The 27,324-nt window shown below is 39.9% G+C and overlaps 3 protein-coding genes across 3 annotated transcripts in view; 1 reads left to right on the forward strand and 2 right to left on the reverse strand.

Moving 5' to 3' along the window:
- ttc3 (tetratricopeptide repeat domain 3) overlaps positions 1 to 5,892 on the reverse strand; it is a 39,394-nt gene extending 33,502 nt beyond the window's left edge. Inside the window, exons 1-3 of the mRNA XM_050041440.1 lie at positions 5,752 to 5,892; positions 505 to 584; positions 379 to 424 (exon numbers count right to left, since the gene is read on the reverse strand). Coding sequence (XP_049897397.1) covers positions 379 to 424; positions 505 to 573 — 115 coding nt within the window. The 5' untranslated portion in view covers positions 574 to 584; positions 5,752 to 5,892. The remainder of the gene's footprint in view (positions 1 to 378; positions 425 to 504; positions 585 to 5,751) is intronic.
- Positions 5,893 to 7,978: 2,086 nt separating this feature from the next.
- Positions 7,979 to 11,133, reverse strand: LOC126388358 (uncharacterized). The gene is made up of 3 exons (XM_050041465.1): positions 10,775 to 11,133; positions 10,168 to 10,473; positions 7,979 to 9,544 (listed from the first exon to the last, which is right to left on the reverse strand). Exons 1-3 carry the CDS (start codon positions 11,087 to 11,089, stop codon positions 8,915 to 8,917), a joined length of 1,251 nt encoding a protein of 416 aa, XP_049897422.1. The 5' UTR covers positions 11,090 to 11,133; the 3' UTR covers positions 7,979 to 8,914.
- Positions 11,134 to 15,342: 4,209 nt separating this feature from the next.
- On the forward strand, positions 15,343 to 27,008 carry rabgef1 (RAB guanine nucleotide exchange factor (GEF) 1). Its single transcript, XM_050041457.1, has 9 exons — positions 15,343 to 15,469; positions 17,750 to 17,944; positions 18,127 to 18,338; positions 19,343 to 19,509; positions 19,611 to 19,692; positions 19,838 to 19,970; positions 20,730 to 20,821; positions 22,660 to 22,916; positions 23,709 to 27,008. Exons 2-9 carry the CDS (start codon positions 17,763 to 17,765, stop codon positions 24,117 to 24,119), a joined length of 1,536 nt encoding a protein of 511 aa, XP_049897414.1. The 5' UTR covers positions 15,343 to 15,469; positions 17,750 to 17,762; the 3' UTR covers positions 24,120 to 27,008.
- The last annotated feature ends 316 nt before the right edge of the window (positions 27,009 to 27,324 follow it).

A 27,324-nucleotide genomic window follows, 5' to 3' on the forward strand; every position in this document is an offset into this window, starting at 1 on the left:
AAAGCTTGTTTAGTGGACTAACTTTGCACTTGAAAGGATGCCCGTTCAATTAAGTTTTAACAGGTCTGACCCTACGGCTGTATCTAGGCTAACGGCTAACATGCTAACTATTATTTCTATGTCACTAGTCACTTGAAACAAATTTAGGACGATAGGAGACGGGTTGAAATAAACCGAAATTTCCCTTTAAGCATTAAGATTCTTGCCTCAAAGATGTAATGTTGGTTATCCAGTAAATACTTGATTAAATACTCATGTAAAAGGCATCATATAATTTAAGTATGTCGATAAACTAGTAAATATATACGAAATAACAACACCATAATAGTTTTGTAGAGCTGGATATTAATATGATTGGTGTGTTAAAGTGTCTCTTACCTGATGGACGGAGGGCAACAACCGTGCTGTCTGTGGACATAAGTTTCTGAGGAGAAAAACAATTTATCAGTGACATACAGAAAACAATACGTTGGCCAAATGCTCTTATTGTGATTAATAACTCACTAGACTCATTCTGTCTCTGGAGTCTTCCCAGTCAGTACGATATTCAGAATCAGATTCTGAATCTGACATGTCGTCCAAAGCTGTAGGAAGATTTGCACAAATACATCAAATCCAGTCAGCACAACATGCAGCAGTGAATTACATTTGAATGTTTCAGGTTGCTTATTTGAATTAATTTCACTGTATGAAAATCAACCTGCTGAAACTTGTTTCACTTCAGCAAATATATCTGTTTTTGTTGTCAGAGTTACATTACTGTTGTGTGTTAATGCAGCTGTAAGGTGCACATTAATATTACTTAATGTCACTCAATGACTTACAGAGAAAGGGAGGGATTTAGTAAGTTTATACTTCCTCCCACTCCTTTTCAGATATGTAAACTATACATTCACAACTTCTTTTACATTATGCTTTTATTATTTGTAAATATTACTTTCTATCTGTCTGCTTGTTTGTGTGTTCATGTCTTGTTCCAAATAAATATCAATATCAGTGAAAGTCAGCACTGCAATGTCATGCAAGATTAACAGCAGACCTGACGGTTCACTGTGACAGATTACAACAACAGGCTGGTTTCACGTGTCTACAAGTTGATTTTCATACTGTTTGAAAAGGAAACAAAACAAGTGATCACCTGAAAACTTGAAAAACAACCTTCAGATATCCATCATTAACTATGCAAGATATTTTCTACATGTAAAAAAAAAAGTATTGACTAAGGACGTGGACGTGAACGAGAGCCAGTTCCAGTTACAAACTGGTTCTCAGTTGTCTGACTAATGCTGGCATGTTTTTCCTGACAGTTGCCCATTGCAGAACAATGGCGTCAGACTCACGCCTGTACACTGTTAGAAACTTGCAAAAAGGAGGAGTCATGGCAGAGAGGAAGGAAAGTTCCAGAGCGTGGCTTCATTACAGGAAGTGACACGCTAACAGTACTGCTTCAGGAGGTGCGAAGTGCAACAGGATATGCTGCATTTTCATTAAGAAAAAACAGCCACCTAAAAAATCTATTTCAGAATAAATGTACGCTACATCTTGAGTATTGTTGGTGCTTTACCTTTTCATCAGACAGCTTGTTCCGACAGGGAACCCCCCTAACTGCTTCAGTTCCCCATATATGCTCTCGTCAAAGCCACCAGACTCCATTGACAAAAACAGTCATTTTAGCTGGCTCAACACAGGAGCTGCTGGTCTACTGCTGCTTTGATCAGTTAGTTAATTTGTGTTATTGTGTGACTTTTGTGAATCCAAACTAATCCCTTTAAATGCCAAAGTCAAACAGTAACACAGACAAAATACCTGCTCGAGGCAGCAGTAGACCAGCAGCTCCTGTGTGTCAGCAGTGTTAAATCCCTGTTTTTCTCAATGGAGTCTGGCTTTGAAGAGAGCAATTTAACAGCTTCATTTTCCAGCTGGAAATCTATGTCTGACATGAAGGTAAAGCTGTGAAAATATTCTATGTGTAGCATACACTTAAATTGATATCGATCTTTTTAGGCGGGACTCTTTTCAGGTGGCTAAAATACATTTTGTTGCTGACCCCTTCACAGCAGTATATTGCCTAGCCTCTGGCGGACTCCAGCCTGCTTAAACTGGGGACGTGCCGACTGACATCTACTGTATATGATATACCATCTAACCCAACTTCAACATACACATTAATGCAACAGTAATATTAATCCAAAAATATAGAGCAAAACACAGAACATTTTACCCTACCATGAGTACGATTACACAGTTTTACTAAAGTTTTTGAATGAAGGATTTTTATAAAAGTATTTTTACAGTGTGGTGTTAGTACTTTTACTTGAGTACTTCGCCACTATTTGGACTGCTTTTAAACATGTACAAGGCTCTAAATGATCTGGCACCGGAGTATATAACTGAGCTTCTCACACCGTACCGTCCACACAGGCCCCTTCTTTAACCCAGAAAGATGCCGAAATACTCACTCACACTTTTATTACCAGCCATTTAGACTATTGCACTTCCCTTTTCACTGACTTTCTGTAACTTTCACCTACTGTTTAAGGTTGTATTGTTTGGGTTTTTTAAGGTTTTCTATTTTTATGGGTTTTCAGGGTTCCTGTGGTTGTTTCAGTGCTGTCTGTCTGTCCTGAGTAGCCGCATTTAATTAGTTCAGTTGGATGCCTGCTCTCCAAAAACTGCAAAACAAATCTACCTACAGGTATTTAATAAAGTAATCTGAATATATCAGCATATCAGATATCTGCAAAACATCTGGCACAAGAATTTCCTTCAGGATAAATAAAGTTCTACTGAATTAAACTGAATTGAATGTATATATGTATGCATGCTTACATGTATATATATATATATATATATATATATATATATATATTTATTTATTTAACCAGGTAGTCCCACTGAGATAGAAAATCTATTTTACAAGAGACCAGTAGCCTGTACTACGAAGCCAGTTTAATTTACCCAGGATATCTTCTTGCTATCTGGTTTGACTAATCCTAACAATTGCCGTCTGGCTAACTGGTACTACGAAGCTGATTATCAACTAGTTCAGTCAACTCTGGGTTTGCCCAACCAGCCACGAGCGCGTTCATGTAAAAAGGGCGGGGTTGTTAATTGCTAGCATCATCATCAGAACCATAAATGAAGTAGACTATTTCATGTCATATGTGATGAAACGGTAGCGACAGTGTTGTGTTTACTAGACAATAAAATGTCAGTGGCGCGGAATGCAAACGACAAAGTGTAACCTTAAAACGGATCTGGACACATTGAAAACACCATCCAAATTTTCACCGTTATCTGAGATTTAAATTACGTGCACGTATCACTATCGCTATTGCTATGGGCCTATGGGACACTAATATAGAGGGATTTTTTTACAGTTTAGTTGGATGATGATAATACTACTCTGAATATGTCACATAAACACTTTAACGTGATGCCAGACTATTCCTGCTGCTGAAGTAAAGAGTGGAAAGGTAGTGAATGATGGATGAGGTCCGTCTGACTGAAATGTTCATTTATAATAACAGGAGCTGATTTACAGTGAGTGGATTATTTTACTTATGAAATATTATCTGTTTTATCCTAGTTCTCATCACTCAGGTGTCTCATGTTATTTTTAGCTGCAGTGATGAATCAGAGTCAGAGATATTGGATGAAGCGAGATACCCCACCGCAGGCTTATCCAATGTTAAGAAAACGGTTACTCTTCCTGTCTCCTAAGTGGGCGTGGTTAGCTCTCCCTCCAATCAGAGCCTGTTCTCCCTCAACCCCCCCCTCCCCACCACCGTGTTGAACAGAGGCTCTGTGGATGTCTGTGTATGCGGATCGAGAAGCAGGTGGAATGAAAATACATTCTTCCTATTATTGCAGCCTATTGCTGCACAAAGCTTGGGCATTTTTTATTTATTACTAGCGGTAAATAACTGTTTGTAAGCTAACTGTGATTTTACCGCCTGTTTATCAAGATCACAAGATCTCGCGAGAACTTGTTTTCTGAGACGGACAGGGCTCAAACAAAGTTAATTTTCTCTTGATCTGTGCGGATGAAAAATGCAGCTTTAGTGTCAGAATGTTGGTAAGATGTGTGGCTTGTGGAAAATGAACCCAATATTTACTTTAGTGACTACAGGGCGAAAGAATTGACCATAAATTGTGATCACGTTCATTTTCCTAGTCAGACGACAATACATTCAGAGCTGTCGCAAGTCTCCTACGGGGGCGTGGCGCTGACGTCACTGAATCAGGAAGTGAGCTGAGTGGGGTATCTCGCTTCATCCAATATCTCTGTCAGAGTGTTAAAGTAGCAGCACTGTCAGCAGTCACTGCAAACTAAAATAAACTTAATAATGTCAAATAGTGTTAAAATCATGCGTTTACTATTGTTAATGATCTCTCCACTTGTTAGAAGCTTTCTTTTAAAATAAGTGGAAATATTAAATGATTCTACTGACCTATAACAGCATATAGGCTCCTCTTTTTTACCCGTCACTTCAGACTTTCATTCATGTATACTTTTTTCTTCAGTGATCTGATTGGTCAGAGGTCAGGGTGTTGCCAGGCTGTGATCTGATACCCTGAAGTTAACCGGAGCAGGTTAGCTGTTCAGTATCAGTTTCAACAGTGATTTCCCCTGGCAAAAACAGAACCAGCTTCGTAGTACTGAAAACCCAGAGTTAACCCTGAAGTTGCCTGGCTAATTTCAAATCTTGCTTCGTAGTACAGGCCTGTGGCCAAGGTAGCAGCCAATCAAAACACATCTAAAATGCAACAAATACAACATACAACATAATATACAAAAAAATCAGCAATAAAACAACAACTATTCAAACCTAGTGGCCTGTCAAGAAAAACAAGCATGTCTCTGTCACCACATTCTTTATGATGCCCTGATACTCTACTACTAATGATGGTATGTGCTTGTATATGTAGGTGTATGCATGTACCTGTTTTATTAATGTTGCGTTTGTTTTGTATTTTCTTTACCTTGGGAAGCACTTTGTGCTTTCAGCTCTAAGAGTGCTGAACAAATAAAGTTATAATTATTATTATTATTATAAGCTCAGTGTATTTACCCTCACAGGTTCTAAAACCATGACTAACTGCCTGTGGGTGTGGTCCATTTTAAAACAACTAGTTTGACTTAATTACAGTAACATTACTCACACTGTATGTGCTGGACAGTGGACACAGAGGGAGAGTCAGCTAACTTGGCCCTTAGTCATCGTTTTGATGTTACTTATTTACACCATTAATGTGGTAAAAAAAAACTTTACAGCTTTTTATTTTCAGCCTAACAGCAAACACAAATTGGTGTGGCTAAATTATTTGTCGTAGGCTGTCAACAAAATGGCGCCAAACTTTGTTATTTTAAATAGTTTGTCAAAACAAAACCTGTCTGGAATGATGTCACCTATCAGAGCTGCTTCTTATTGGTCATTATCATGTTAGCATTTTTAGCCGATGAGCTAACCTACGTAGTATCGTTAAAACCATCGCGGTAGTTCGTTAACAGTGCGAAGTTGGGAACTCTTTACATCAGATTGTTGTGTTGTTAGTTTATAGCATTATTACACACATATTCTCCGACGTCCCTTTACTTTATAGCTTTTAATCAACAGCTAAAGCTACGACACTTTGTTCGAGCGAGACGGAAAGAAGCCCGACTCGAGACAGGATGCGCGTGCAGTTTATCCAGTTTGAAACACATAATGACAGTGAAGTAATTAATTAAACAACACGTAACGTTACCTTATGAGAAATGTTGTCCGGACGCTCAGCACTGCGCTATGCCTGTCCTGTTCATGTTTGTGTGCGGAAGTTAAATCTGTTCACGCAGCTCCTCGTGTCGTCAGCACACACGAAGGGAGGCGGTGGCGGTCAGCAGAAGAAAAAAAACACAAACTCCTCTTCTTCTACGGGTGGATTTCCGGTAGGCTTCACGCAACCGCCCCCCCCCCCCCGTCTTCTAGTGTCTTAGAATAACTCGTCAGACAGTTATTGGACCCACAGTATAGGGTTAGGGTTAGGGGTTAGAGATACATTTGGTATTGGCATCAGCATTGATGAGTTAAGGACTGAAATGTTTGCTGCTGTTTTTATCACTTTTCAATATTATTTTGTGCACTTTGAGCACTGTTCTTTTTGTGCATGGATGTTTTGAATAATTTGACATTTTTTGACATTGATCTCAGTCTGTGAACCTTTTTTGTGGCTATCCAGCTCAGTTCAATTGGTGCGCAGGCAATTCTTTTGCCATCCTCGCTAAAACAATGAGCAAATTAATTATATATTGTTCATTCTTGGAGAAATTTGTATTTTCAAACATTGTTAACAAATCAGGTTCTGAAAAGCTCCTCTTTGAATTTGTTGGGCAACACATATTTGAAAGGAAGGTTAAATACAGTATTCCATGTCTCACCATCAAGAGAGTCTGGTCTGTCCATTTATATTTAGCAGGTGGTACTGTTCTTGGAATAAATGATTATCTGATTAAAGTATTGTTGATTTTTTTTTTGTTAAAAATAGAGATTCCATCCGCCGTAATGCTGTAATTGGCTTTAGTAATATCGTCATATATATATTTGAGTTGAAAAATGATAGAGATATGATGCCAGTTGGTAGTGCATGTGCAAATAACAGGTGGAAAGAACCTATGCACATTTATTCACGTACTGTACTTAAATCCAGTTTTGAGGAACTTCCATTTTCTTCTACTTTCTAGTTTTTACTGCACTATTTGTAACAGAGTATTAAGTAAAATATCTGAGTATTTCTTCCACCACTGAAGAATAAACAATTACAGCTGACATTAGATCTACTGCATTTACACTAACTGATAGGATTTTCTACCACAAGAGGGTGATGTTGCACTGATTCCATTCCATTCCATCCATAAATCTCCTCTTTGGTCTTCCTCTAGGCCTCTTGCCTGGCAGTTCCAGCCTCAGCATCCTTCTACCGATATATTCGCTATCCCTCCTCTGAACATGTCCAAACCATCTCGGTCTGGCCTCTCTGACTTTATCTCCAAAACATCTAACATGAGCTGTCCCTCTGATGTCCTCAGTCCTGATCCTCTCCATCCTCGTCACTCCCAAAGAGAACCTCAACATCTTCATCTCTGCTACCTCCAGCTCTGCCTCCTGTCTTTTCCTCAGTGCCACTGTCTCTAAACCAAACAACATGGCTGCTCTCACCACCGTCTTGTACACCTTTCCTTTTAATCCTGCTGGTACTCTTCTATCACACATCACACCTGTCGATGCAGTCCCACTTCCACCTTAAACTCCTCTGTCACACCTACAGCACACCTCACCACTGTCCTACAGCTCTCATACATGTCCTGCACCACTCTAACATACTTCTCTGCCACTCCAGACATCCTCATACAATACCACAGCTCCTCTCTCGGCACCCTGTCATATGCTTTCCCTAGATCTACAAAGACACAATGCTGGTCCCTCTGACCTTCTCTGTACTTCTCCTTCAACATCCTCAAAGCAAATACTGCAGCTGAAGTACTTTTTCTTGGCATGAAAACACACTGCTGCTTACAGATGCTCACTTCTGCTCTTAGTCTAGCTTCCACTGCTCTTTCCCATAGCTTCATTGTATGGCTCATCAATATTCAGTTGAATATAGGTCAAAAAGGATTTGCAAATCATTGCATTCTGTTTTTATTTTATATTTATGTTTTACACAGCATCCAAACTTTTTGGAATTGGGTTGTACATTAAATATAGAGACCATCCTGATGATGTGAGCTCAACATTCTGTTTCGCTCTGTCTTACCAGGCTACAGAAATACAGTAAAGAAAAGAAACAAAAGTACTAGAAAAAAATACAATAGAAATGCAATAGGGCAGAAGTGGAAAGTGGCAAGTATACACTCACCGGCCACCTTATTAGGTACACCTTGCAATTACCGGTTGGACCCCCTTTTTAATTCTTGGTGTCATAGATTCAATGAGGACCCCCTTTTTAATTCTTGGTGTCATAGATTCAATGAGGTGCTGGAAACATTCCTCAGAGATTTTGGTCCATATTGACATGATGACATCACACAGTTGCTGCAGATTTGTCGGCTGCACATCCATGATGAGAATCTCCCTTTCCACCACATCCCAAAGGTGCTCTATTGGACTGAGATCTGGTGACTGTGGAGGCCATTGGAGTACAGTGAACTCACTGTCATGTTCAAGAAACCAGTTTGAGATGATCTGAGCTTTGTGACATGGTGCGTTATCCTGCTGGAAGTAGCCATCAGAAGATGGGTACACTGTGGTCATAAAGGGATGGACACGGTCAGCAACAATACTCAGGTAGGCTGTGGTGTTTAAACCATGCTCAGTTGGTACTAAGAAAATCTCCCCCACACCATTACACCACCAGCAGCAGCCTGAACCGTTGATACAAGGCAGGATGGATCCATGCTTCCACCTGAATGTGGTTTTTCCAATCTTCTATTGTCCAGTTTTGGTGAGCCTGTGTGAATTGTAGCCTCAGTTTCCTGTTGTTAGCTGACAGGAGTGGCACCTGGTGTGGTCTTCTGCTGCTGCAGCCCATCTGCTTCAAGGTTGGACGTGTTGTTGGTTCAGAGATGGTCTTCTGCAGACCTTGGTTGTAACCAGTGGTTATACACTTTTCTTCATCATTCTGATGATCTGTTTGAACTTCAGCAGCTTGTCTTCATCATGTCTACATGACTAAATGCATTGAGCTGCTGCCATGTGTTTTCACAAATAGCTGATTAGCTATTTGTGTTAACAAACTGTTGAACAGCTGTACCTAATAAAGTGGCCGGTGAGTGTAGACAATACTCTAGTACGCAACAAGTATCTCAAATTTATACTGACATACAGTAGACTTGCTTAGATGTTCTTGGTTACATTCCACCTCTGTTTATTTCTGTCTAACTTGTCTTTATCTCAAAGTCGTCCCTCTGCCTGAGCAGGCTGTGGAAGACTTTCTTAGGGTACAGGAAGAAGTTTCTGTTCCTCTCCAGGTCCTGAGCATTAATAATCCGAGTCACCAGAGCTTGTTGTATGGCCGGAGACTCACAGGGGTGGTGCTGCACGTTGTGACTCACGTTCCTCCATGGCTCGATGACTAACAGACCCTGAACATCCTCATTGATGCTCGTGTTGTTGAGTATCGTTCCGTTGACCACACCCTCAGTGATCTCAGTGCTTCTGTTTGACACATTTAGTACAAAGCCTTCACGGGATCTGCCTTTTTTACAACTTCTGCTGATTTCAGCAGTTGAATTGGGTGCTGTAGTCTCATTAAACTTTGAGATATGAACCAGACTGTCATTAAAACTATGATTACTTGAGCAGGTCATGTTGGTTCTTCTGAATGTGTCAGTTTGTGCTGGTTCACTGGCTGTCCCGATTCTGGGTTTTCGGGGTCCTGGAGCTCCAGTCTCCTTAATGTTTCTGTGTAGATAAGTTGTGTAGCCTTGAACCAGACGACCTAACGCTGTCTTATAAGACAGACGCAGCGACTCGGCTGATCCTACGGGCACAGAGTGCAGACGAACCTGTTGGGACAAGAGCAAAACTCAGTCGCACAAATGCAACTTATACAGAACTCAGCAGCCAGGTTAACTAAGTCTAGAGTGTTTTGTTATATCACTCCAATTTTAGCATCACTGCACTGGTTTCCTTCGAATACACTTTACATTTTAAATCACCGGCTCCACATTATGTTGAAGAACCTTTAACCTCTTACAGCCCAGCCAGGCCCCTAAGATCAGCCGATCAAACCTTTCAGCAGTTTCACTAACCACACTGAAAACCAGTGGGGTTGTTTGTCCTGAGCATCCAAGGCTTCAGCCCTGAATGTTTAATGAATAGCCCCAAATCAAAAATTATACATTCATTCATTCATTCATTCATTTTCCATAACTACTTATCCTGTTGGGGAGGCAGGGTACACCCTGGACAGGTCACCAGACTATCACAGGGCTGACACATAGAGACAGACAACCATTCACACTCACATTCATACCTACGGACAATTTAGAGTCACCAATTAACCTGCATGTCTTTGGACTGTGGGAGGAAGCTGGAGAACCTGGAGGAAACCCACGCTGTGTGTGTGTGTCCTGACCTGGTGAAATCTCATGTGGAGATGAAACACGCTGTGTGTGTGTGTCCTGACCTGGTGAAATCTCATGTGGAGATGAAACGCAGCTCCTGCCAACCACTGCTGCATGGACACTGAACTCATCCTCTTCTTCGTGGTCATCCTCTCATAATGGTCAATTAGCTCGAGCTTCAGCCAGTTGTCGTAGAGCTCTGTAGTCTCAGCCATCTTCTCCTGGTTGCTGGCGATGCCAGGGATCAGGCGGAGGTAGCTGTGGATGATCCAGCCAATTCTTGATGACCTGCTGATCCCAAAAATCCTTTTAGCCTGGGGAGGTGTCTGAGCAGATGGGTCGCCTTCTGTGGATCCTTGTGCTCGGATCTGGTGGGATAATGGGAAATCTGCAATTCTAAATTTTAGTCCATAATGATGAATATATATTCTATGTTTTCTTACACCCCTTAAAACCAAGACGGCCTTACGAGCCCCTGTGAACCTTTAGTGGGGGTCGGGACCCCCAGTTTGGGAATCAGTGCTGTGGGAAACATGAACATCTGGACCAAATTTTATGGCAATCTATCCAACATTATTTTCAAGACTGTTAAATAAATCAGAGGATGTTCTGAGCTTATCGAACCCTGCAGATGACGGTATGCCATACAAACAGACAAAACAAACCTACTTGTTGGGCAACCTGGTCAAAAAGCATGGACAGAGCCAGAGCAACAACCCCGACTCCTCCATAGGTGACCCTGCTGCTGTTTCCCAGCTGTCCTGTCAGGCTGAGGCCGAACGCAGTCTGCTGCTCCCCGGTCATGCTGCGCTGTAAGAAGGCATACTGATGCTGCAGAGCATCTGAGGAGTCCAGCGAGAGGAAGGTAGTGAGGACGGGATCCAAGGAGATATCAGGGATGACGCTGGCGTCTCGAGCCACAGAGAACAACTCCTGAACGGTGGCTGGAGACGGAAGACACAAGGTGCGACCCATCAGGATCATGGCTGGAGCTGTATGTCTGTCTGTCTGTCTGTCTGTCTGTCTGTCTGTCTAACCAGTGTCTGCTTGTTATCTGTGTTTCTGACCCTCTGTGTGTTTGTTTGCCCCGGGCACACAGACGTTATCAGTAACTTGTATTTCACATGAGTTTCTTCTTTTGATGCCACTTTTTACTTCTTTTTCATTTCATCTCAAAGGCAAATATTGTACCTTTTATTTCACTACAGCCATTTGGCAGCTTTAGTTACTTTACAAATGAAGATTTTTGCACACAAAACATGTGAAGTCCTCCTGAGACTATTTTGATAATCGTCATGCAGAAACAGTCAGTGGTTCCAGCCTTAATGATGTGAGTCTTTGCTGCTTTCCCATTTTTTATTAATTTCAATAATTCTGATTTATTTTTAATAATGTTGAGATTTAGACTGTTGGTTGATCTAAACAAACACTGTGAAGGTGTCACTCTGGGCTTTTCTTACCAAGTCCTACTAATCAGAAATAGGTAGGAGAAATTAAAAATACTTACAAAAAAAAAGTCTGGGTCTCAGGAGGATATAGCTTTACTAGCTTTGATGAAAAAATATAATAGGAAAGGAATTTCAAAATTTTGATATTTTTTTTCTAGGGGGGATCTAAGAACCCCTGGCAGATTTGGTCCCCCTCAGTTTGGACAGCATGGCTACAGCCTTATGCGGAATAAATTGTGAAGACAATAAAGCCTCCACAAAATTAGCATTTTAAGTCTTGGGTGGAATTTATCCTTCAGGGATTTATATTTCGGGATATACTCCCGGCTTCATATGAGCAGAGGAAATCTCCACTTGTCGATAGGCTAATTTATACAATGTAAACTGCCATAGGCTTGTGCTAATAACATTAGCATGTTCTATTTGCTTGGAAAACATGTTTGGTGTGACAGTTGTTTTGTCAGTGAACCTTGTGAGTTGTAATGGAGCCGAATTATGTAGGCTACCATTACCTTTGTTAAATGTTGCTGTTGTCCCTGGTTTAATAGCCTATGAGAAGAAGAAAAGATCGCTAGCTGCTAGGCTAATTTATACAATGTAGGCTAAAATGCCATAGGCTTGTGCTAATAACATTAGCATGTTGTATTTGTGGGGAAAAAAGGGGGAGGCATGTTATATAATTTTTTAAGCATTGAGGAGGGACTTATGTTTTTTTATATTGGCTAAGGGGAGGGGCATACAGCCTTAAAATGGTTGTATGATTGTATTCATTTTAACACAGATTGCCAAAATGACACCATTTATCACAGTGAAAGGTACCCTGGGTGTGTTGGTTGTTGATGTTCTGGGACGCCAACTTCAGCCTGTTACATGTATTGTCTTCTTTCAAAATATACTTGTGTTTTCACAGGAAATGTACAGTTCACATACAGTCTCTTTCAATTTAAAAGCACTACGTCAGTACAACCAGGTGAATTGGCATGTTTTTTTTCCTTCAACAACAAAAACACATGGTTAGGTTTAGGGAAAAAAGAACAGGGTTTGGCTTCAGAATCTTATGGGACACAAACACCGCTCTCTTGGGTGAAAGTCAATGTTTGTTGGTGATGTAGTATTAATACATTTACACATGTAAATGCTCTAAATCAGTGGTTCTCAAATGGTGTGTCGTGATGCAAATCCAGGTGTGTCGTGGGATTTTGTGATAACCACACATTAGTCTATTATTGCAATATGCAATTGAGTCTATACAAAAAAATTACATGTAATTTAATTTAATTTCAAAAACCTTCACGGGGAACCTATTTCTCGTCGTGAGAGAGATTACATTATCTTACATTATTTCCTGTTTAAATGGATGTGTTATTGGTGCTTTGATGTAATTTTAAAAGTTTAAAATTCATTTTTGAATCATTTTGTTAATAAATATTTCATGAGTAATGGTTGGTTGTCAATTGTTATTTGATATTAGTAAATAAAAACATGATAATGTGATAACACACGTTATAGAAGCTATTGTGCACAAATACAGATGTACCTTGAGATTTTGGCTTGCTCTTTGGTGCATTGAGCACATAAAGTCTAAAAACCACTGCTCCAAATAGAACTTCCTCCACCACTGCCTGTCTGTCACATGTTTTGCCATTCTCACTCTATTTGTGTCAGTTTTCTATCTCTGCTGCCAAAGGTTGAAAGTGCAGGATTTATTTAAAGTGTGACTGAACACTGTCCAGTGAAAAATCAATATGTCAGAAGTGAGACAGTATTCAGCTTAGAAAAAAAAAGTAAATTATTAAAATACATATCACTGCCACACCAAGCTTTAAATCACCTCCTGTTTCAGATTCAGTGTGGCTGATAATTAAAACTGATACTACAGCACTTTTTGTAATCACACTGGCATTTAGCTTCAGATAAAACCACTGAACATTAACCTCAGTGTCAATAAGACAGCAGTCAGCTCACTGTGAGGGACAGATTTACTGTGCTGAGACCGTCAGATCAACTTAGAGTCAAAAACATACTGAGCATCTTCGATAATGTCCAGGATGTCTATAGCCCGACTGTAACTGTTGTGAAAATGTGTGAATGTAACTAGAGAGACTCTGAGAAGTAAGAAAAAGTCACACATACCCACAACTTCTCGTTTTTAAATTTCAGTTTTCCTACAAGATAAACAGATGTTAATTCCTGCAGCTTTAGGTGCTGCTTGTGGAGGATTTTGTTACCACTGCCAGTGGTGGCAGAAGTATTCATACTGTATCTTAAATAAAAGTGGTGATACCACAGTGTAAAAGTATTCAGTTACAAACAAAAGTCCTGCATTCCAGATCTTATGTAAGTACATAAAAGAACTCATAATGTAGAATGGCCTGTTTTTAAATTATATATGTTCTATTACCGGATTATAATTATTGATGCATTCATGTGTTTATCACTTGGTGGAGCTCATTTAAGTTAGCCTGCTTTATATAGTCCTGCTGGGTATCTTAACATTTAATAACACATCAAAATGTAGTAGTTTTTTGTATTAATAATCAAAATCTGTTAAGTAACTAATAATTGAAGGTATTAAATACATATAGTGGAGTCAGAATTACAATAGAAGTGTAGTGATTATGAGTATAGTAGCACAACTGTCTCCATTAGCAGCTTTAGGTCTGCCATATCCCCTGTATGGTTTGCTATGGTGTTCCCCATGGCTCCGTTCTTGGACCACTGATGTTTATAAATGAAGTTCTCCCAGTGATTTTGTCTTTGGTTATTTATTGTTTGTGGAGTGGTGGATGGTTTTGGTACAACTGTTCTGACTGTTTTGCTCTTGTTCTGTCCAAAAGGGTTGATTTGTTTAAGACGGCGATGGTAAATATCACGGACACTGGTGGCTGCTAATTGAACTTTTATTTTCTTTGATTAATATGAAAAAAATAAGAGGAGGTAGGACCAGAAAAAGTTTTTAACTTCTTCTTACCCCTTTCATAATAGTATCAATAATGAAAATAATAATAACAATAATAATAATAAACTTATAATTTACTTAAAATCTATAAAGCGCTTTTCAAAACGAAGTAACAAAGTGCTTGACATGGTTGATCCTGCATTGAATGCAATGCCAGATTTAAACAAATAAAATTAGGCCGTTTCAGGAAATACAAATAAAATAAAATAAAAATAGATAAAAATAAAGATACTATCATTGAAGCAGATGAGCAAAGTTCGCAACTAATTGCCGTGTAGATTGCACTGAGGCACATCAAATCAAACAATTAGAATATACAAAAAATAAAAGAATACGATAACCATTGACAATACAAGATAATAACAATAAAATAAAACATGGACGGTATTATTTGAGTTGCTTGAGTTTGTTTTTGTTTTTATTGCTTATGCCTATAGTTATAGTAATTTCAAAATGTTAAATAAATGGACTTAAAAAAGGTGCCTTGAAAATAATAATAATAATAATAATAATAATGATAATAATAGTAATAATAATAATAATAACTAATAAAGCTCATAAACTTTTGATCACAGATCATCTACCATGATTTAATGAACCCGAAATGTCCAAAAGTCTGATAGTTTTCGCTCTTCATTGTGCGCATGTACGGAGCGGAGCCCCGTGACGTCATATACTAATCCTTTAAAATTAGTCCCAAACGCGGAAGTAAGTAGATCTATGACTTGAATAAGCATTTCTAGTTAAAACAATCCCTTAAATTTGAGCTTTTTAATCCAAACAAAAACTCTGCTCCCGTTTTAAGATGATAAATTCAATAAATGTTCCTCATATCGGTGAAATCCCGTGATCGTCAGAGTCATGGTAACGTCATTGTCTTCACCCTGTAGGTTTCGTCATCTCCTAACCACAGAAGAGGAGGTCTGTTCCTGCTCCTGATCGGTGAAAACATTACAGGTGAGAGTCAAAGCAGCGCTGTAGATAGCTGACATGTTTAATTAAACATTAGTGACACCGTGATATGAACTGTTTTTATAGCTAACGTGACTCCTCAGTGATCGATGCGGAAAATACTGCAGCATTTGAGCTAACTGAGCCACAGAAGGACGAATAATTAAAGTAAAAACACCAATAAAGACAAAACCACAGCTCACAGGTCGTCTGTTTGGCTTTTATTACTGTTATTATTAAGTAATTAATATGTAGTTATTTGATTATTTGCAGTGAAGGAATGTAACTATGTGCATTTACTCACATACTGTGCTAAAGTGCATATTAGAGGTATTAGTTCTTTGCTTGAGTAAGGGACTGTTCTTTACTTATCAGAGGAGGAGAGTGGCTGCAGTGTGACTTAAGTATTGTTTTTGTTTGTTTGTTTGTTTTTACCCTACCTGAAGCTATTTCTTTGAGCCTCCCTGAGTTACTTGCGGAAAATGGACGACCCTCCCTCCACCATAAATTAGTTATCAGATTTTTAAAACTAACCCTTTGATGTCTGAAAATCAAAAGGTAAAAGTTAAAGACAAAATCCTGGAGTTGAAAAACTGCTTTTTTTCTCTCTCTCTCTCTTATTGCGCATACAGGTCAGTTTGTGCAAATGGTTTACCTTGTGCCAAATTTTAATTGAGACGTAGAATAAATTCATTTTGATAAAATATCACTGTTTTTCATTGCGCATGATGTGTCCGAGGACTGTAAAAAATTTGAATATCAAAAGCTAATTTCTGTTTTTGCAGTTCTTGCTGTGATAAATGGTGTCATTTTGGCGATTTTTAAAGAAAACATGCAGGGCGGGTTTGGAAGGCATGTTTGTGAACAGTCCCTAAATATAATCATGACGTTAGCAGAGTCCACCATTATCAACTATTCTACTACATGGCATGTTTTCTGAAAAAATCTGCGGTAAAATAAATACAAAATGCATCTATTTAAATTTGTTTGCCTCCAGTGCCTCCATCCCTCTCTCTTTTTGCCCAGTATCCCATATCTTTATAGGACAGCTTTTCTTTTTAATGCCTCAATAGTTCTCATGTGATTTATTCCCATTTATTCTATTTTTGCCTCTGTACACTCAACTTTATTTATATATCACCTTTCATACACACATGCAGCCCAAAATGCTTCACATGGAAAAATCGGAATGACACAGACACAAAACAGTAAAATATTAAAAAAACAAACCAACCAAAACAGAACAAAGTAACAAAAAGATGATTAAAACTCAAACTAAATAAATAAATAAATAAAATAGAATAAAAATCAACAGAAGAGATAAAAAGAAAGTAAAAACCAATGGTTAAAACTTAAAAATCAAGACTGTAAGGTTTCTCCAAATTAACACTTTTTTTTTTTAAGCTCTTAACATTATTTTTTTTTAAATATTGTATTGTTATTGTTCTTATTTTAATGCACTCTGTAAAGCACTTTGTAGACTTGTTTAGATAAGTGCTATACAAACAACAATGATAACAATAACAACAATGATAATAATGTAATAATAATAATAATAATAATAATAATTATTATTATTATTATTATTACAGACATGGATGGAAACTGAAAGAGTAACTCATCTTGCAGAGGCATACAACCATGGGGCAGTAATTCTAGCTTGTACTGTAAGCTGTCCCAGAGTTAAGGGGTCACCACTGCAAATGCTCTGTCGCTGCTGTTCTTGTGTCTACGTCTGGGAACGTCTTGGAACATCCAGCAACACCTCAATGCTGTAACTAGAGTGTGAAGGTACAATAGTTCTGCTGGATAAGGAGGCGTCAGACCGTTTAAAACCATAAAAACCAGCAATAACATCTTAAAATCAATCCTAAAACGAACAGGAAGTCCATGCTCCTCTATGTTCAGCAGCTGGTCTCTGACTGTGTCTGTCTGCTGTTCTGCTGAGCAGGTAGTGTAACTGAAACTCCCAAAAAGCTCTGTAAGTCCGAGGGGAGCTGTTCCCTGCAAGTCTGCAAACTTTACGGAGCGTCCCTTTAACCACCAGCTAATAAAGCTGCTATGACTAAAATGTTTGCAAGTTTCATTTCCAGCAGACGCGTTAGCATTCAGTTTGATTTGTGTGTTGAGCACCTGATCAATGTGATGAGGAAAGGTTGTTTTCTTTCAGAGGTGTGAGACAGTGTAATATGATGTGCAATAATATGAAGACACACTCCGCAGAGACGAGTGCAGCAGCGCATACAAACACACTCATAAATTAGATGATGAATTTTTCCATTCCAGGTTGTCCAGCATCATGAGTCAGCGGACGGAGCGGCGGGGGGGGATACACGTGGACCAATCGGACCTGCTGTGCAAAAAGGGATGCGGTTACTATGGCAACGCAGCCTGGCAGGGCCTGTGCTCCAAGTGCTGGAGGGAGGAGTACCAGCGGGTGCGGCAGAAACAGATCCAGGACGACTGGGCCTTGGCAGAAAAGTAAGACCGTCTGGTGTCTGCTGCATCGACAACACCACCTTCATTTCATGGAGTGAAACATTTCTAAAATGTCCCTGCAGTTTATTTAAGTACAGGAAATTGTTTGGAAAAGATGCAATGATGCTGAATTTTCCTCTTTAATCTCCCACTGATATTCGCTCTGTCACATATCTTGTCTCCAGGTTGCAGCGGGAGGAAGAGGCGGCGTACGCCAGCAGTCACGGAGCACAGACACAGTCCCACCCCCAGCCCACGGCACCACAGCCACATCCGGGGCACGCCTCCCTGGGACCCTTCTCCAAGTTTGAGGAGAAGAAGACCAACGAGAAGACACGGAAAGTGACCACCGTTAAGAAGTTCTTCAGCCCTTCGTCACGCACTGCTCCCAAGAAAGGTTGGACATGTAGAGCAGCTTAGCACCTACACCAGTCTGTTACAGTTTCTTACTGGTTTGTTGCCACAGCGTCGTGCTGCGTTTAGGCGAGCCTGGGATATCTGAAGAGTCTGAATCAGGGATAAGGGTTTGTATTCATACCCTACGCCTTTCCATAGGGTAGGCGTAGGATATGATTTGTCCTACTTCTCAAGAATGGGGGAAAATCGTCATCACCAAACTCACCAGACTCCATTTAAATAAACAGTAATTTTAGCTTGTATAGAGGCAACATGTTTTCACACCTAACTGGCTGAATTAGGGGTTTATTGTTATCAAACCAAAGATGGTGATTGTTGGAACAATAGAAAGACAGACCAAGATTACTTTTGTGAGTTTTATTTTGTTTCCGTCGACTTTGATTGAAGTGTTTTTTTACGATAAAATTGCTGTTTATTTAAATGGAGTCTGGTGGGTTTGGTGATGGTGATTTCAGGGCTGTTTCTGGTTAAACAAAAAGGATCCCACCCTTTAACACAAAGCTCTATCTCTGTAGGGATCCTTTCTATAATGTTGTCAGACAGTCAGTATAACAATCTGAGCCTGTCAGTGACAGAAACAAACACTTTTAGTAGATGTAAATTGACGGTGAAAACATGCCCCAAGTTTCAACACTGCTGCCTGCAGCGTTTTCGCTCAGCACTGGACCCGTTTCAAAAACTGTTGTTCCCATTAGTCACTCAAACACAAAAACATGGGAAAAAAAGTTTCAGGTTGAAAAAATCAGATATTAAACTTTAAGTACGGAGCTGGAGCTTGAAAGAGATTAACTTAAGTTGGCATAAAGACTTAAAGCAGGAGGAAACAACTCGCCTCCAGTTAAAGAATACCAGCACCTCTAAAGCTCACTGTTTAACATGCTGTATCTTGTTTATTTCGTTTGTACACAAACAAGTTTCATACTGGAACTATTTCCTGGAAACTACAGCAGCCATGTGTCACTAAATGTGGATCTTCTTCATCAGAAACCCAAGAGGGCAAGACACCCAGTCCGTCCATTAGCCGCCATGCCAGCTTCGATACAGACCAGGTGTCCAAGGACTTTGTGGACTTCTTGAAAAACCTCCAGAAGCCCGGCCGGGAGATCCACAAGCAGTGCCGAGCCTTCATTGTGAACATGTCGAGCAAGAAGGTCTGATTTGACATCTAATTGGATAATAATAATAATAACAAAAATAATAATGGTCTTTAACAAGTGTTTTTTAATGAGCCTCTAACTTATCGTTCGCTCAGGACCTGAGTGCTGACGAGCTGTCGGAGTGCGTTCAGGATTTCTACCAGAACCTAGCCGACCGGTTGATGGGTCACTTTAAAGGTTGGTTCAGAAAAGTTTCTCTCCTGCATCATTCAGTAAATGTCTCCAATAATAAGTTCTCTATTAATCTGGCAAACACCAGATGGCAGCATATGCAGTTCATCAGCTCTAAACTGATGTGGTGTGATACCTGTGTGTTCACCAGGCTCTTCAGAGTCTGTGGAGCAGGTGATGGACCAAGTGGAAAAGTACATCATGACTCGTCTGTATAAGAGCGTGTTCTGTCCTGAAACCACTGATGATGAGAAGAAGGATCTGGCCACGCAGAACAGGATAAGGTGGGCAGCGAGGTTTTCATAATAATAATAACAATAATAATAATTAGAATCTACGCTACCGTTCGGAAGTTGAAATCTCGTACAACAAAAGCAGTCAGGATCCTGAGAGGATGACTGAGGAGAATGGCCAGACTGGTTCAAGATGATAGAAAGGCAACAGGAAGTCAAATAACCACTGGTTACAACCAAGGTCTGCAGAAGACCATCTCTGAACCAACAATTCATTAATGATCGAGGGTTAGTGACTTTTTTGGACTGGACAATCCAAGTTTCAACAGTATTCTCACCTGTCATGCAACACTTAGTGACATCGACTGAATGAAGTTTGAATCTTCTTCTTTTGGGGACAAAACTATTTCAGATGTAAATATATTTGGTGTCTGAATTATACTGTTTTTATCTTATTGAAGGAAAAGAGAAGAACATCAACATAACAGCTGATTCCTGATGTTTAAACAGTGGTGTATATTGGCAGTAATTACTAGAAGTGGCACATGTTACATTACACACACATTCAGATTCAATCCAGAGGCGAGTTTGCTGGTTCGATCGTGTGTCCTTTAGAGGAAGTGTGGCTTTCTAAGCGTCACTGCACACGGTGCTCGTCTTTAATCTTCAGCAGTCTATGAAAACTGATCTCACAGCAGCAGCTGCTGACTGCACGTTTGTCGTCCAGGGGGACGTGACTGTAACAAATGTGCGTCATATGCACAAAAACAAAAAGCTTTCGGCTCACTGCGCTGATTGTCTGTGTTGCAGGGCGTTACACTGGGTGACCATCCAGATGCTCTGTGTGTCTATGGACGAAGAAATCCCCGAAGTCTCTGAGAACGTGGTCAAAGCAATAACAGGTCAGAGTGTGACGCCATTTAATGAGTCCAGCTGAAATTAAATTTGCATGTGTGTCAGTCTGTGTACATGAAGAACAGCCAATCAAACTGCTTCAGACTGCAGACAGCAGCTTCACATGAAGAACGCCCCACATTAGCTTCCTGCTAAACTCTCCTTATCAAACTTACAAACGTGAGCACATCTTGTGCTGCACCTTAGCTCGCTGAATGAGCCTCCAAACAAACAAACATACAAACAAAAAGTGCACCACTTACCTCAGTTTGCAGGCCAGTTAGCCAATCAGCTCCTGAGCTGCAGCACTTGAAACAGCCTGTAAACCTACCTGTATGTCAGTCGTGTCTGGTCGTATGCTGCTGTGGTCCTTACTCTTTAATACCACCAACAACATGCTGTCTGTCCATGACATGTCGGCTACAAGTGTATTTATTTAGTCTCTACTTCCCTACTCTGTGCCAGTTGCTATCAGTCAAACATAGACGCTGACATGTCCATCCAGCCGGATGAGATGAAAGGGCATTTCTGACATTTTCCCAAATACCCTCTCTCTGTTTTTTAATATAATAAAAAAACTATTTAAAAAACACTGACAGTATTTTTGCCTGCAAAAGGGGATTTAAATCCTCAAACCAGGGTTTCCGCAATCATGGAAAACCTGAAAAATTCATGGTATTTCACAATCTTGTTTTCCAGGCCTGGAAACGTGATGGAATAAGTAAAATCCTTGAACATTTTGGAAAAACCATGGAATTTTGTCATGTGTAATGTAATTAGTCATTACAGTAATCTTATGTTGGTAACCTTCAACTTAATGCAACATAACCACAAATTTGTTTTCTGTGGCTGTCGACGTAAAGTGGCTCTAATACGTATCGATATGTAGCTCTAACATGTGTCGATACGTAGCTCTAATACGTGTCGATATGTAGCTCTAATATGTGTCGATACGTAGCTCTAATACGTGTCGACATGTAGCTCTAACATGTGTCGATACATAGCTCTAATACGTGTCGATATGTAGCTCTAACATGTGTCGATACGTAGCTCTAATACGTGTCGATACGTAGCTCTAATACGTGTTGATATGTAGCTCTAATATGTGTCGATACGTAGCTCTAATACGCGTCGATGTGTAGCTCTAATACGTGTCGATATGTAGCTCTAATACGTGTTGATATGTAGCTCTAATACGTGTCGATATGTAGCTCTAATACGTGTCAATATGTAGCTCTAATACGTGTCAATATGTAGCTCTAATATGTGTCGATACGTAGCTCTAATACGTGTCGATATGTAGCTCTAATACGTGTCAATATGTAGCTCTAATATGTGTCAATATGTAGCTCTAATATGTGTCAATATGTAGCTCTAATACGTGTCGATATGTAGCTCTAATACGTGTCAATATGTAGCTCTAATATGTGTCGATACGTAGCTCTAATACGTGTCGATGTGTAGCTCTAATATGTGTCGATACTTAGCTCTAATACGTGTCGATATGTAGCTCTAATACGTTGATATGTAGCTCTAATACGTGTCATGTAGCTATGTATCGATGCGTATTAGAGCTACATATCGACATGTATTAGAGCTACTAATCGATGCGTATTAGAGCTACATATCGACATGTATTAGATCTACTAATCGACGCGTATTAGATATATATATATATGTATATATATATATATATATATATATATATATATATATATATATATATTAATACACAGCAAAGTGTGACCATGTTTTGTTTAGCTTCATGTACATTTCTCCAGTTTTTTGTGAATGATGACATTTTAGTTTGCACAGCCCCTGACCTGTCTATCTTTGTGTTTTCCAGATATCATTGAGATGGACTCGAAGAGGGTTCCTCGGGACAAACTCGGGTGCATCACTCGCTGCAGTAAACACATCTTCAGCGCCATCAGGATCACCAAGAACGAGCCGGCCTCAGCTGACGACTTCCTCCCAGCGCTCATTTACATCGTGCTCAAAGCCAACCCTCCACGACTTCAGTCCAACATCCAGTACATCACCCGCTTCTGTAACCCCAGCAGGCTGATGACCGGAGAGGACGGATACTACTTCACCAACCTGGTTTGGTTTTTTTCTCCTTCTTCCTCTCCGACTTTAGTCAGCGTTCACATTGAACTGTGGCTTACTCAGGGGTGGGAGGGTTCTGCACTATGGGAGGCCATTTCTGCCAGTGTGATTAAGAATAAAAGACTTTGAAAGTCAATGTAATGAGAAACTTTCTTGAAAAAATAAGTTATTTCTTTAGATGCCAATTCATTATTTTAGTTACTAAGTCGTTGCGTGACTTTAATTGTTACAACATTTTTTTGACATATGAGGTCATTAATTTGAGATATAAAGTTATTATTTGGTCACTAAGTCATTATTTTCAGATGCGAAGAAATTTTTTTTTGGAGTTACAAAGTCAGTATTTCGACATACCAAGTCATTATTTTGCGTAACCAAGTCATTATCATGAAAAACTAAGTCATTATTTCAACCTACTAAATCATTATTTTCAGATACCAAATCATTATTTTGTGTAACTAAGTAATTTTTTATTTCGACATATCAGGTCATTAATTTTGAGATATGAAGTCATATTTGGTCACTAAGTCATATTTTGCGTAACAAAGGCCTTTTATTAGTCACTAAGTCATTATTTTCAGATACTAAGTAATTTTTTTGAGGTCTCTCATTATTTTGAGAAACTAACTCATAATTTTACTGACTCATTATCTTGAGATAGATTGATAGATATGATATGAGACCGTCTCATCTGACTCTCCACCATAAAGCCATCTGTCTCTGTAGGACTCAGGTTGATGTAACCTCATTTAACGCTGGTGTTTCTCCTGTGTTTTTCTTCTTCAGTGCTGCGCAGCGGCTTTTATCGAGAAGTTGGACGCTCAGTCTCTGAATCTTTCCCCAGAGGAATTCGAGCGCTACATGTCAGGCCAAGCCTCGCCGCGATGCAGCTCAGAGGGCGACTGGTCTCAAGCTGACCCGGCACCAGCCGCCGCCAACCCGGTCCTGGCTCAGCTCAATCACAACCTGGAGGTGCTGTCGGGCCTCAGCAGCCGGCAGGAGACGCTGATGGAGGCCGCTCAGAGCCTGCAGGCCGACCTCCTCTCCTGGCCCCAGAGCGTGCAGAGGGAGGTGCACGACATCCTGGAGAAATACCCTCTAGAGGTTCTGTCTCGCACCGTTTCGGCCATTGATGCCAATAACGTGGACAATGACAACCTGCCGCCGCCGCTCACGCCACAGGTGTTCGCTGGGTAGTGGAGTCTACAGAGGGAGGACAACATTTCACAGCTGGCGACAGTTCTCCTGCCTTGAAGAGTCAGCTCATTTCCCAGTGTGTTTCATGGTAACTTTCCACATGTACTAACCTCCTGAATGTTGCTAAGCTGTAGTGCACCTTAAACACCCGGTCACGCCAATATTTATGACAAAGAAATTAGTTAATTTCAATGGAATTGGATCTGTTGATAGATTTGCTAGTGTGGATAAAACTTGGTGAACATTAACATGCAAATTTGCATTGTTTAACAAAATCAAGTTGTCTGAATGGTGCTGACCTTCTGGGGAATGAAGGAAACGAATGTCTCTTATTAGTTGTTTGCAGTGGTGGACAGTAACTAAGTACATTAACTCAAGTACTGTACATTGAGATACATGTAGATTTTATTTCTATTTTTTGCATCTATATACTTCTATTCCACTACTTGATAACTTAAAGGGGGACTACGTTCATTTCAAAATTCAGAAATTTTATTCCTATGGTCCAAGCAATCCCAAAATATCAGTAAACATGAACAATACAAAAGTATTTCCTGTTCTAGGGAAGAATAACATCATGTGTATTAAGGGTTATCATGTCCACCTCATCAGAAACTGGGGAGGTATTAGGAGGAATATTGGATTTCTCTGGAATGCTAACTTTTAGCGCGTTAGATAACATAAGCTTCCATAGCAAAACAAACAAGTGTCATCCTCCTTTGTAAGATTGGCTTCCTGTGACATCATCCATCCACTGAGTGAGAGCATACGGGTCGGCCAGTCTGGTCCCGTTCATCAGTGTTTACTTATTCAAGTAACCCTGGCGGTCCCGGAGAGTGAGTGACCTGACATGGTGCGTTGGGAAATTCAGTCTGACGCTCTACACTAAAATGAGAGCCCTGTTGGTGGAAGAAACGGAGTGTTATATTTCTACATGAATGAACCAACGGTTAACTTAATCACACATTCACTCCGCTCGGCGCTCTGCTGCTCCGCTGCTCCGTCTCCGAGTGAGAGTGCAGTGCTCTGGATAACTGGACGGTACATTCAGACAGTGCTCAAATTTATGAACGGTCCAGTTTGTGTCAGAGTACACTCCCACACTCAGAATGAGTATTTCTGAGCGCACCACTCACATCATCTTCCTCCATTGTCTAAAACAAGACAACAGAACTTGTTAGCTAGCGCTAGCTAATGTCTATGGAGAACTGTTTTGCGTCCAGCTAAGCCCCGCCAACCCAAAAAAATCATACTGTTTACTAATAGTGAAAGGGTCTATATCGAAAGTAAAAAAAAAAAACTTCCAAGTGTGAATCACTTTATTTTCCCTGTGAATTAGAAAACAGTCTGAGGGGCCACCCGGCAACCTGTAGGGTGCCATATTTGTCCCATGGGCCATAAGTTGAGTATCTCTGCTTTATTGTCACTCATCTTTTAAAACCAGAAAAAGACTTATGATATACAAATATCCAAAATCTGGCAGAAAAATCACAACATCACAACAAGCAGCCATGTCAGCTGTTACAACCACACAAATAAACTTTTCCACTTTCTGGTGTGACCAGATTTTTATGTTTATCAAATCGAAGCCCTCTCTGCTCTCTCATCATTTCTACTTGTTACCATTTCCAGTTGAAGTGACCACAGTTACTGGTTTGTCTGATACCACACAAAGAAAAAATAACAGCATGTATAAACCTCTGTATATCAGTGATGTGTTTCTGTTTGGGGCCAGTTTTTGACCTGTTATCCAACACGTTTTTTAAAATATTTTACTTGTTAATATCGTGACATAGTCTGATTTCATGCTGTTTTTTAATATTTGTGTTTTATTGTGGACTAAAATCCAGCTGGAAACACATTTAGAAAAAACACAGAACCACTCCAGAACACATTTTCTCATCATGGTCAAGTATTAACTTAATTTAACTTCAAAAGGGTCATTCAGTTGTTATTTTTATTTTATAAAACACTGTTTAAATGTTGTACTGTGTTTTTAGAATTCGCTGTATTTTTGCAGGCCTGCTCACCTCCGTAATGAAACAGTGTTAGAGTGTAAAACACACGTTACGACAGAAAACTAGAAATAATGTATTTTAAATATTGATTTATTTTGTCAGTGTGTGGTGTACTGTATGATATTGGGTGTAAAGAACGCCTGCTGAAACTCTGCTGCCCTGCCACTGCTTTTGTTTGTGTGCTGATTCATTGACCTGAGAATCTTTTTGCCAAATTTAATAACATTTCTGTAAATGACCACATTTATTCATCTGCAGAGAGAATCAGGGCCTGTGTGGTTTCACTAATCCAGACTAGTCTTTAATGCTGCTCTCCCTGCTGTAGGCTTTCCTTGTATGGTCATGGATGGGCAGAGAGGTGTGCTCTCCCTGCCTTAAGGCTTTTCATGTTGGCGCCTGGAAGGGCAGAGAGGTGTGCTCTCTCAGCCGTAGGATTTCCATGTACGTGCATGGAAGGACAGGGAGATTTTCTCTCTCTGCCTTAGGGCTTTCTATGTAGGCATGTAGAAGGAAAGAGAGGTGTGCTTTCTCTGCCTTAGGCTTTCCATGTAGGCGCGTAGAAGGGCAGAGAGATGTGCTCTCTCCGCCTTAGGCTGTCCACATAGGTATGTGGAAAGGCAGAGAGGCCCCAGAACAGAGCCATCCCGCCAAATATAATACTGCAAATGGAAAAAAAGTTTTCTTTGGTAGTGACTGAACTGCTGTAAACTGCAAATCTTCAAATGGACCACATTAAACAAAAAGTGAAAAGTGAGTGACGGCTCTGACAGTGGATGATGCCAATTGTTAGTAAATGTTATAAATTATATTAACTGCTTTTTGTTTTTTATTTGAGTGAAATAAAGACGACAATGAAATAAGAAATAAAAGATTGTTTCTCTGACTGTTGACGGGTGTTGGTGGGTTCATCCTGGAGACCAGCGGGGTAGATAGGTGGTCTTCCTCTGGGGTTGTGGTGGTGGAGGAAGTATTAGGGTTCTTTACTTAAGTACTAATACCACACTGTAAAAAGTAGGATTGTTCCAATACTGATACGAGTATCAGAAAAGCCTCTGGCATTGCCTTGTTTGCTGGATCGCTTTATCAGCGAGTATGTGAGCCTATGGACCGACCCAATACTATGAAATTTATAAATAAACTTTAAAGTACTGTAAAACTTCAATTAAAAGCCTATTCCCAATTAAATG

Source organism: Epinephelus moara, chromosome 3, assembly GCF_006386435.1.
Source record: "Epinephelus moara isolate mb chromosome 3, YSFRI_EMoa_1.0, whole genome shotgun sequence".
NCBI lineage: Eukaryota > Metazoa > Chordata > Actinopteri > Perciformes > Serranidae > Epinephelus > Epinephelus moara.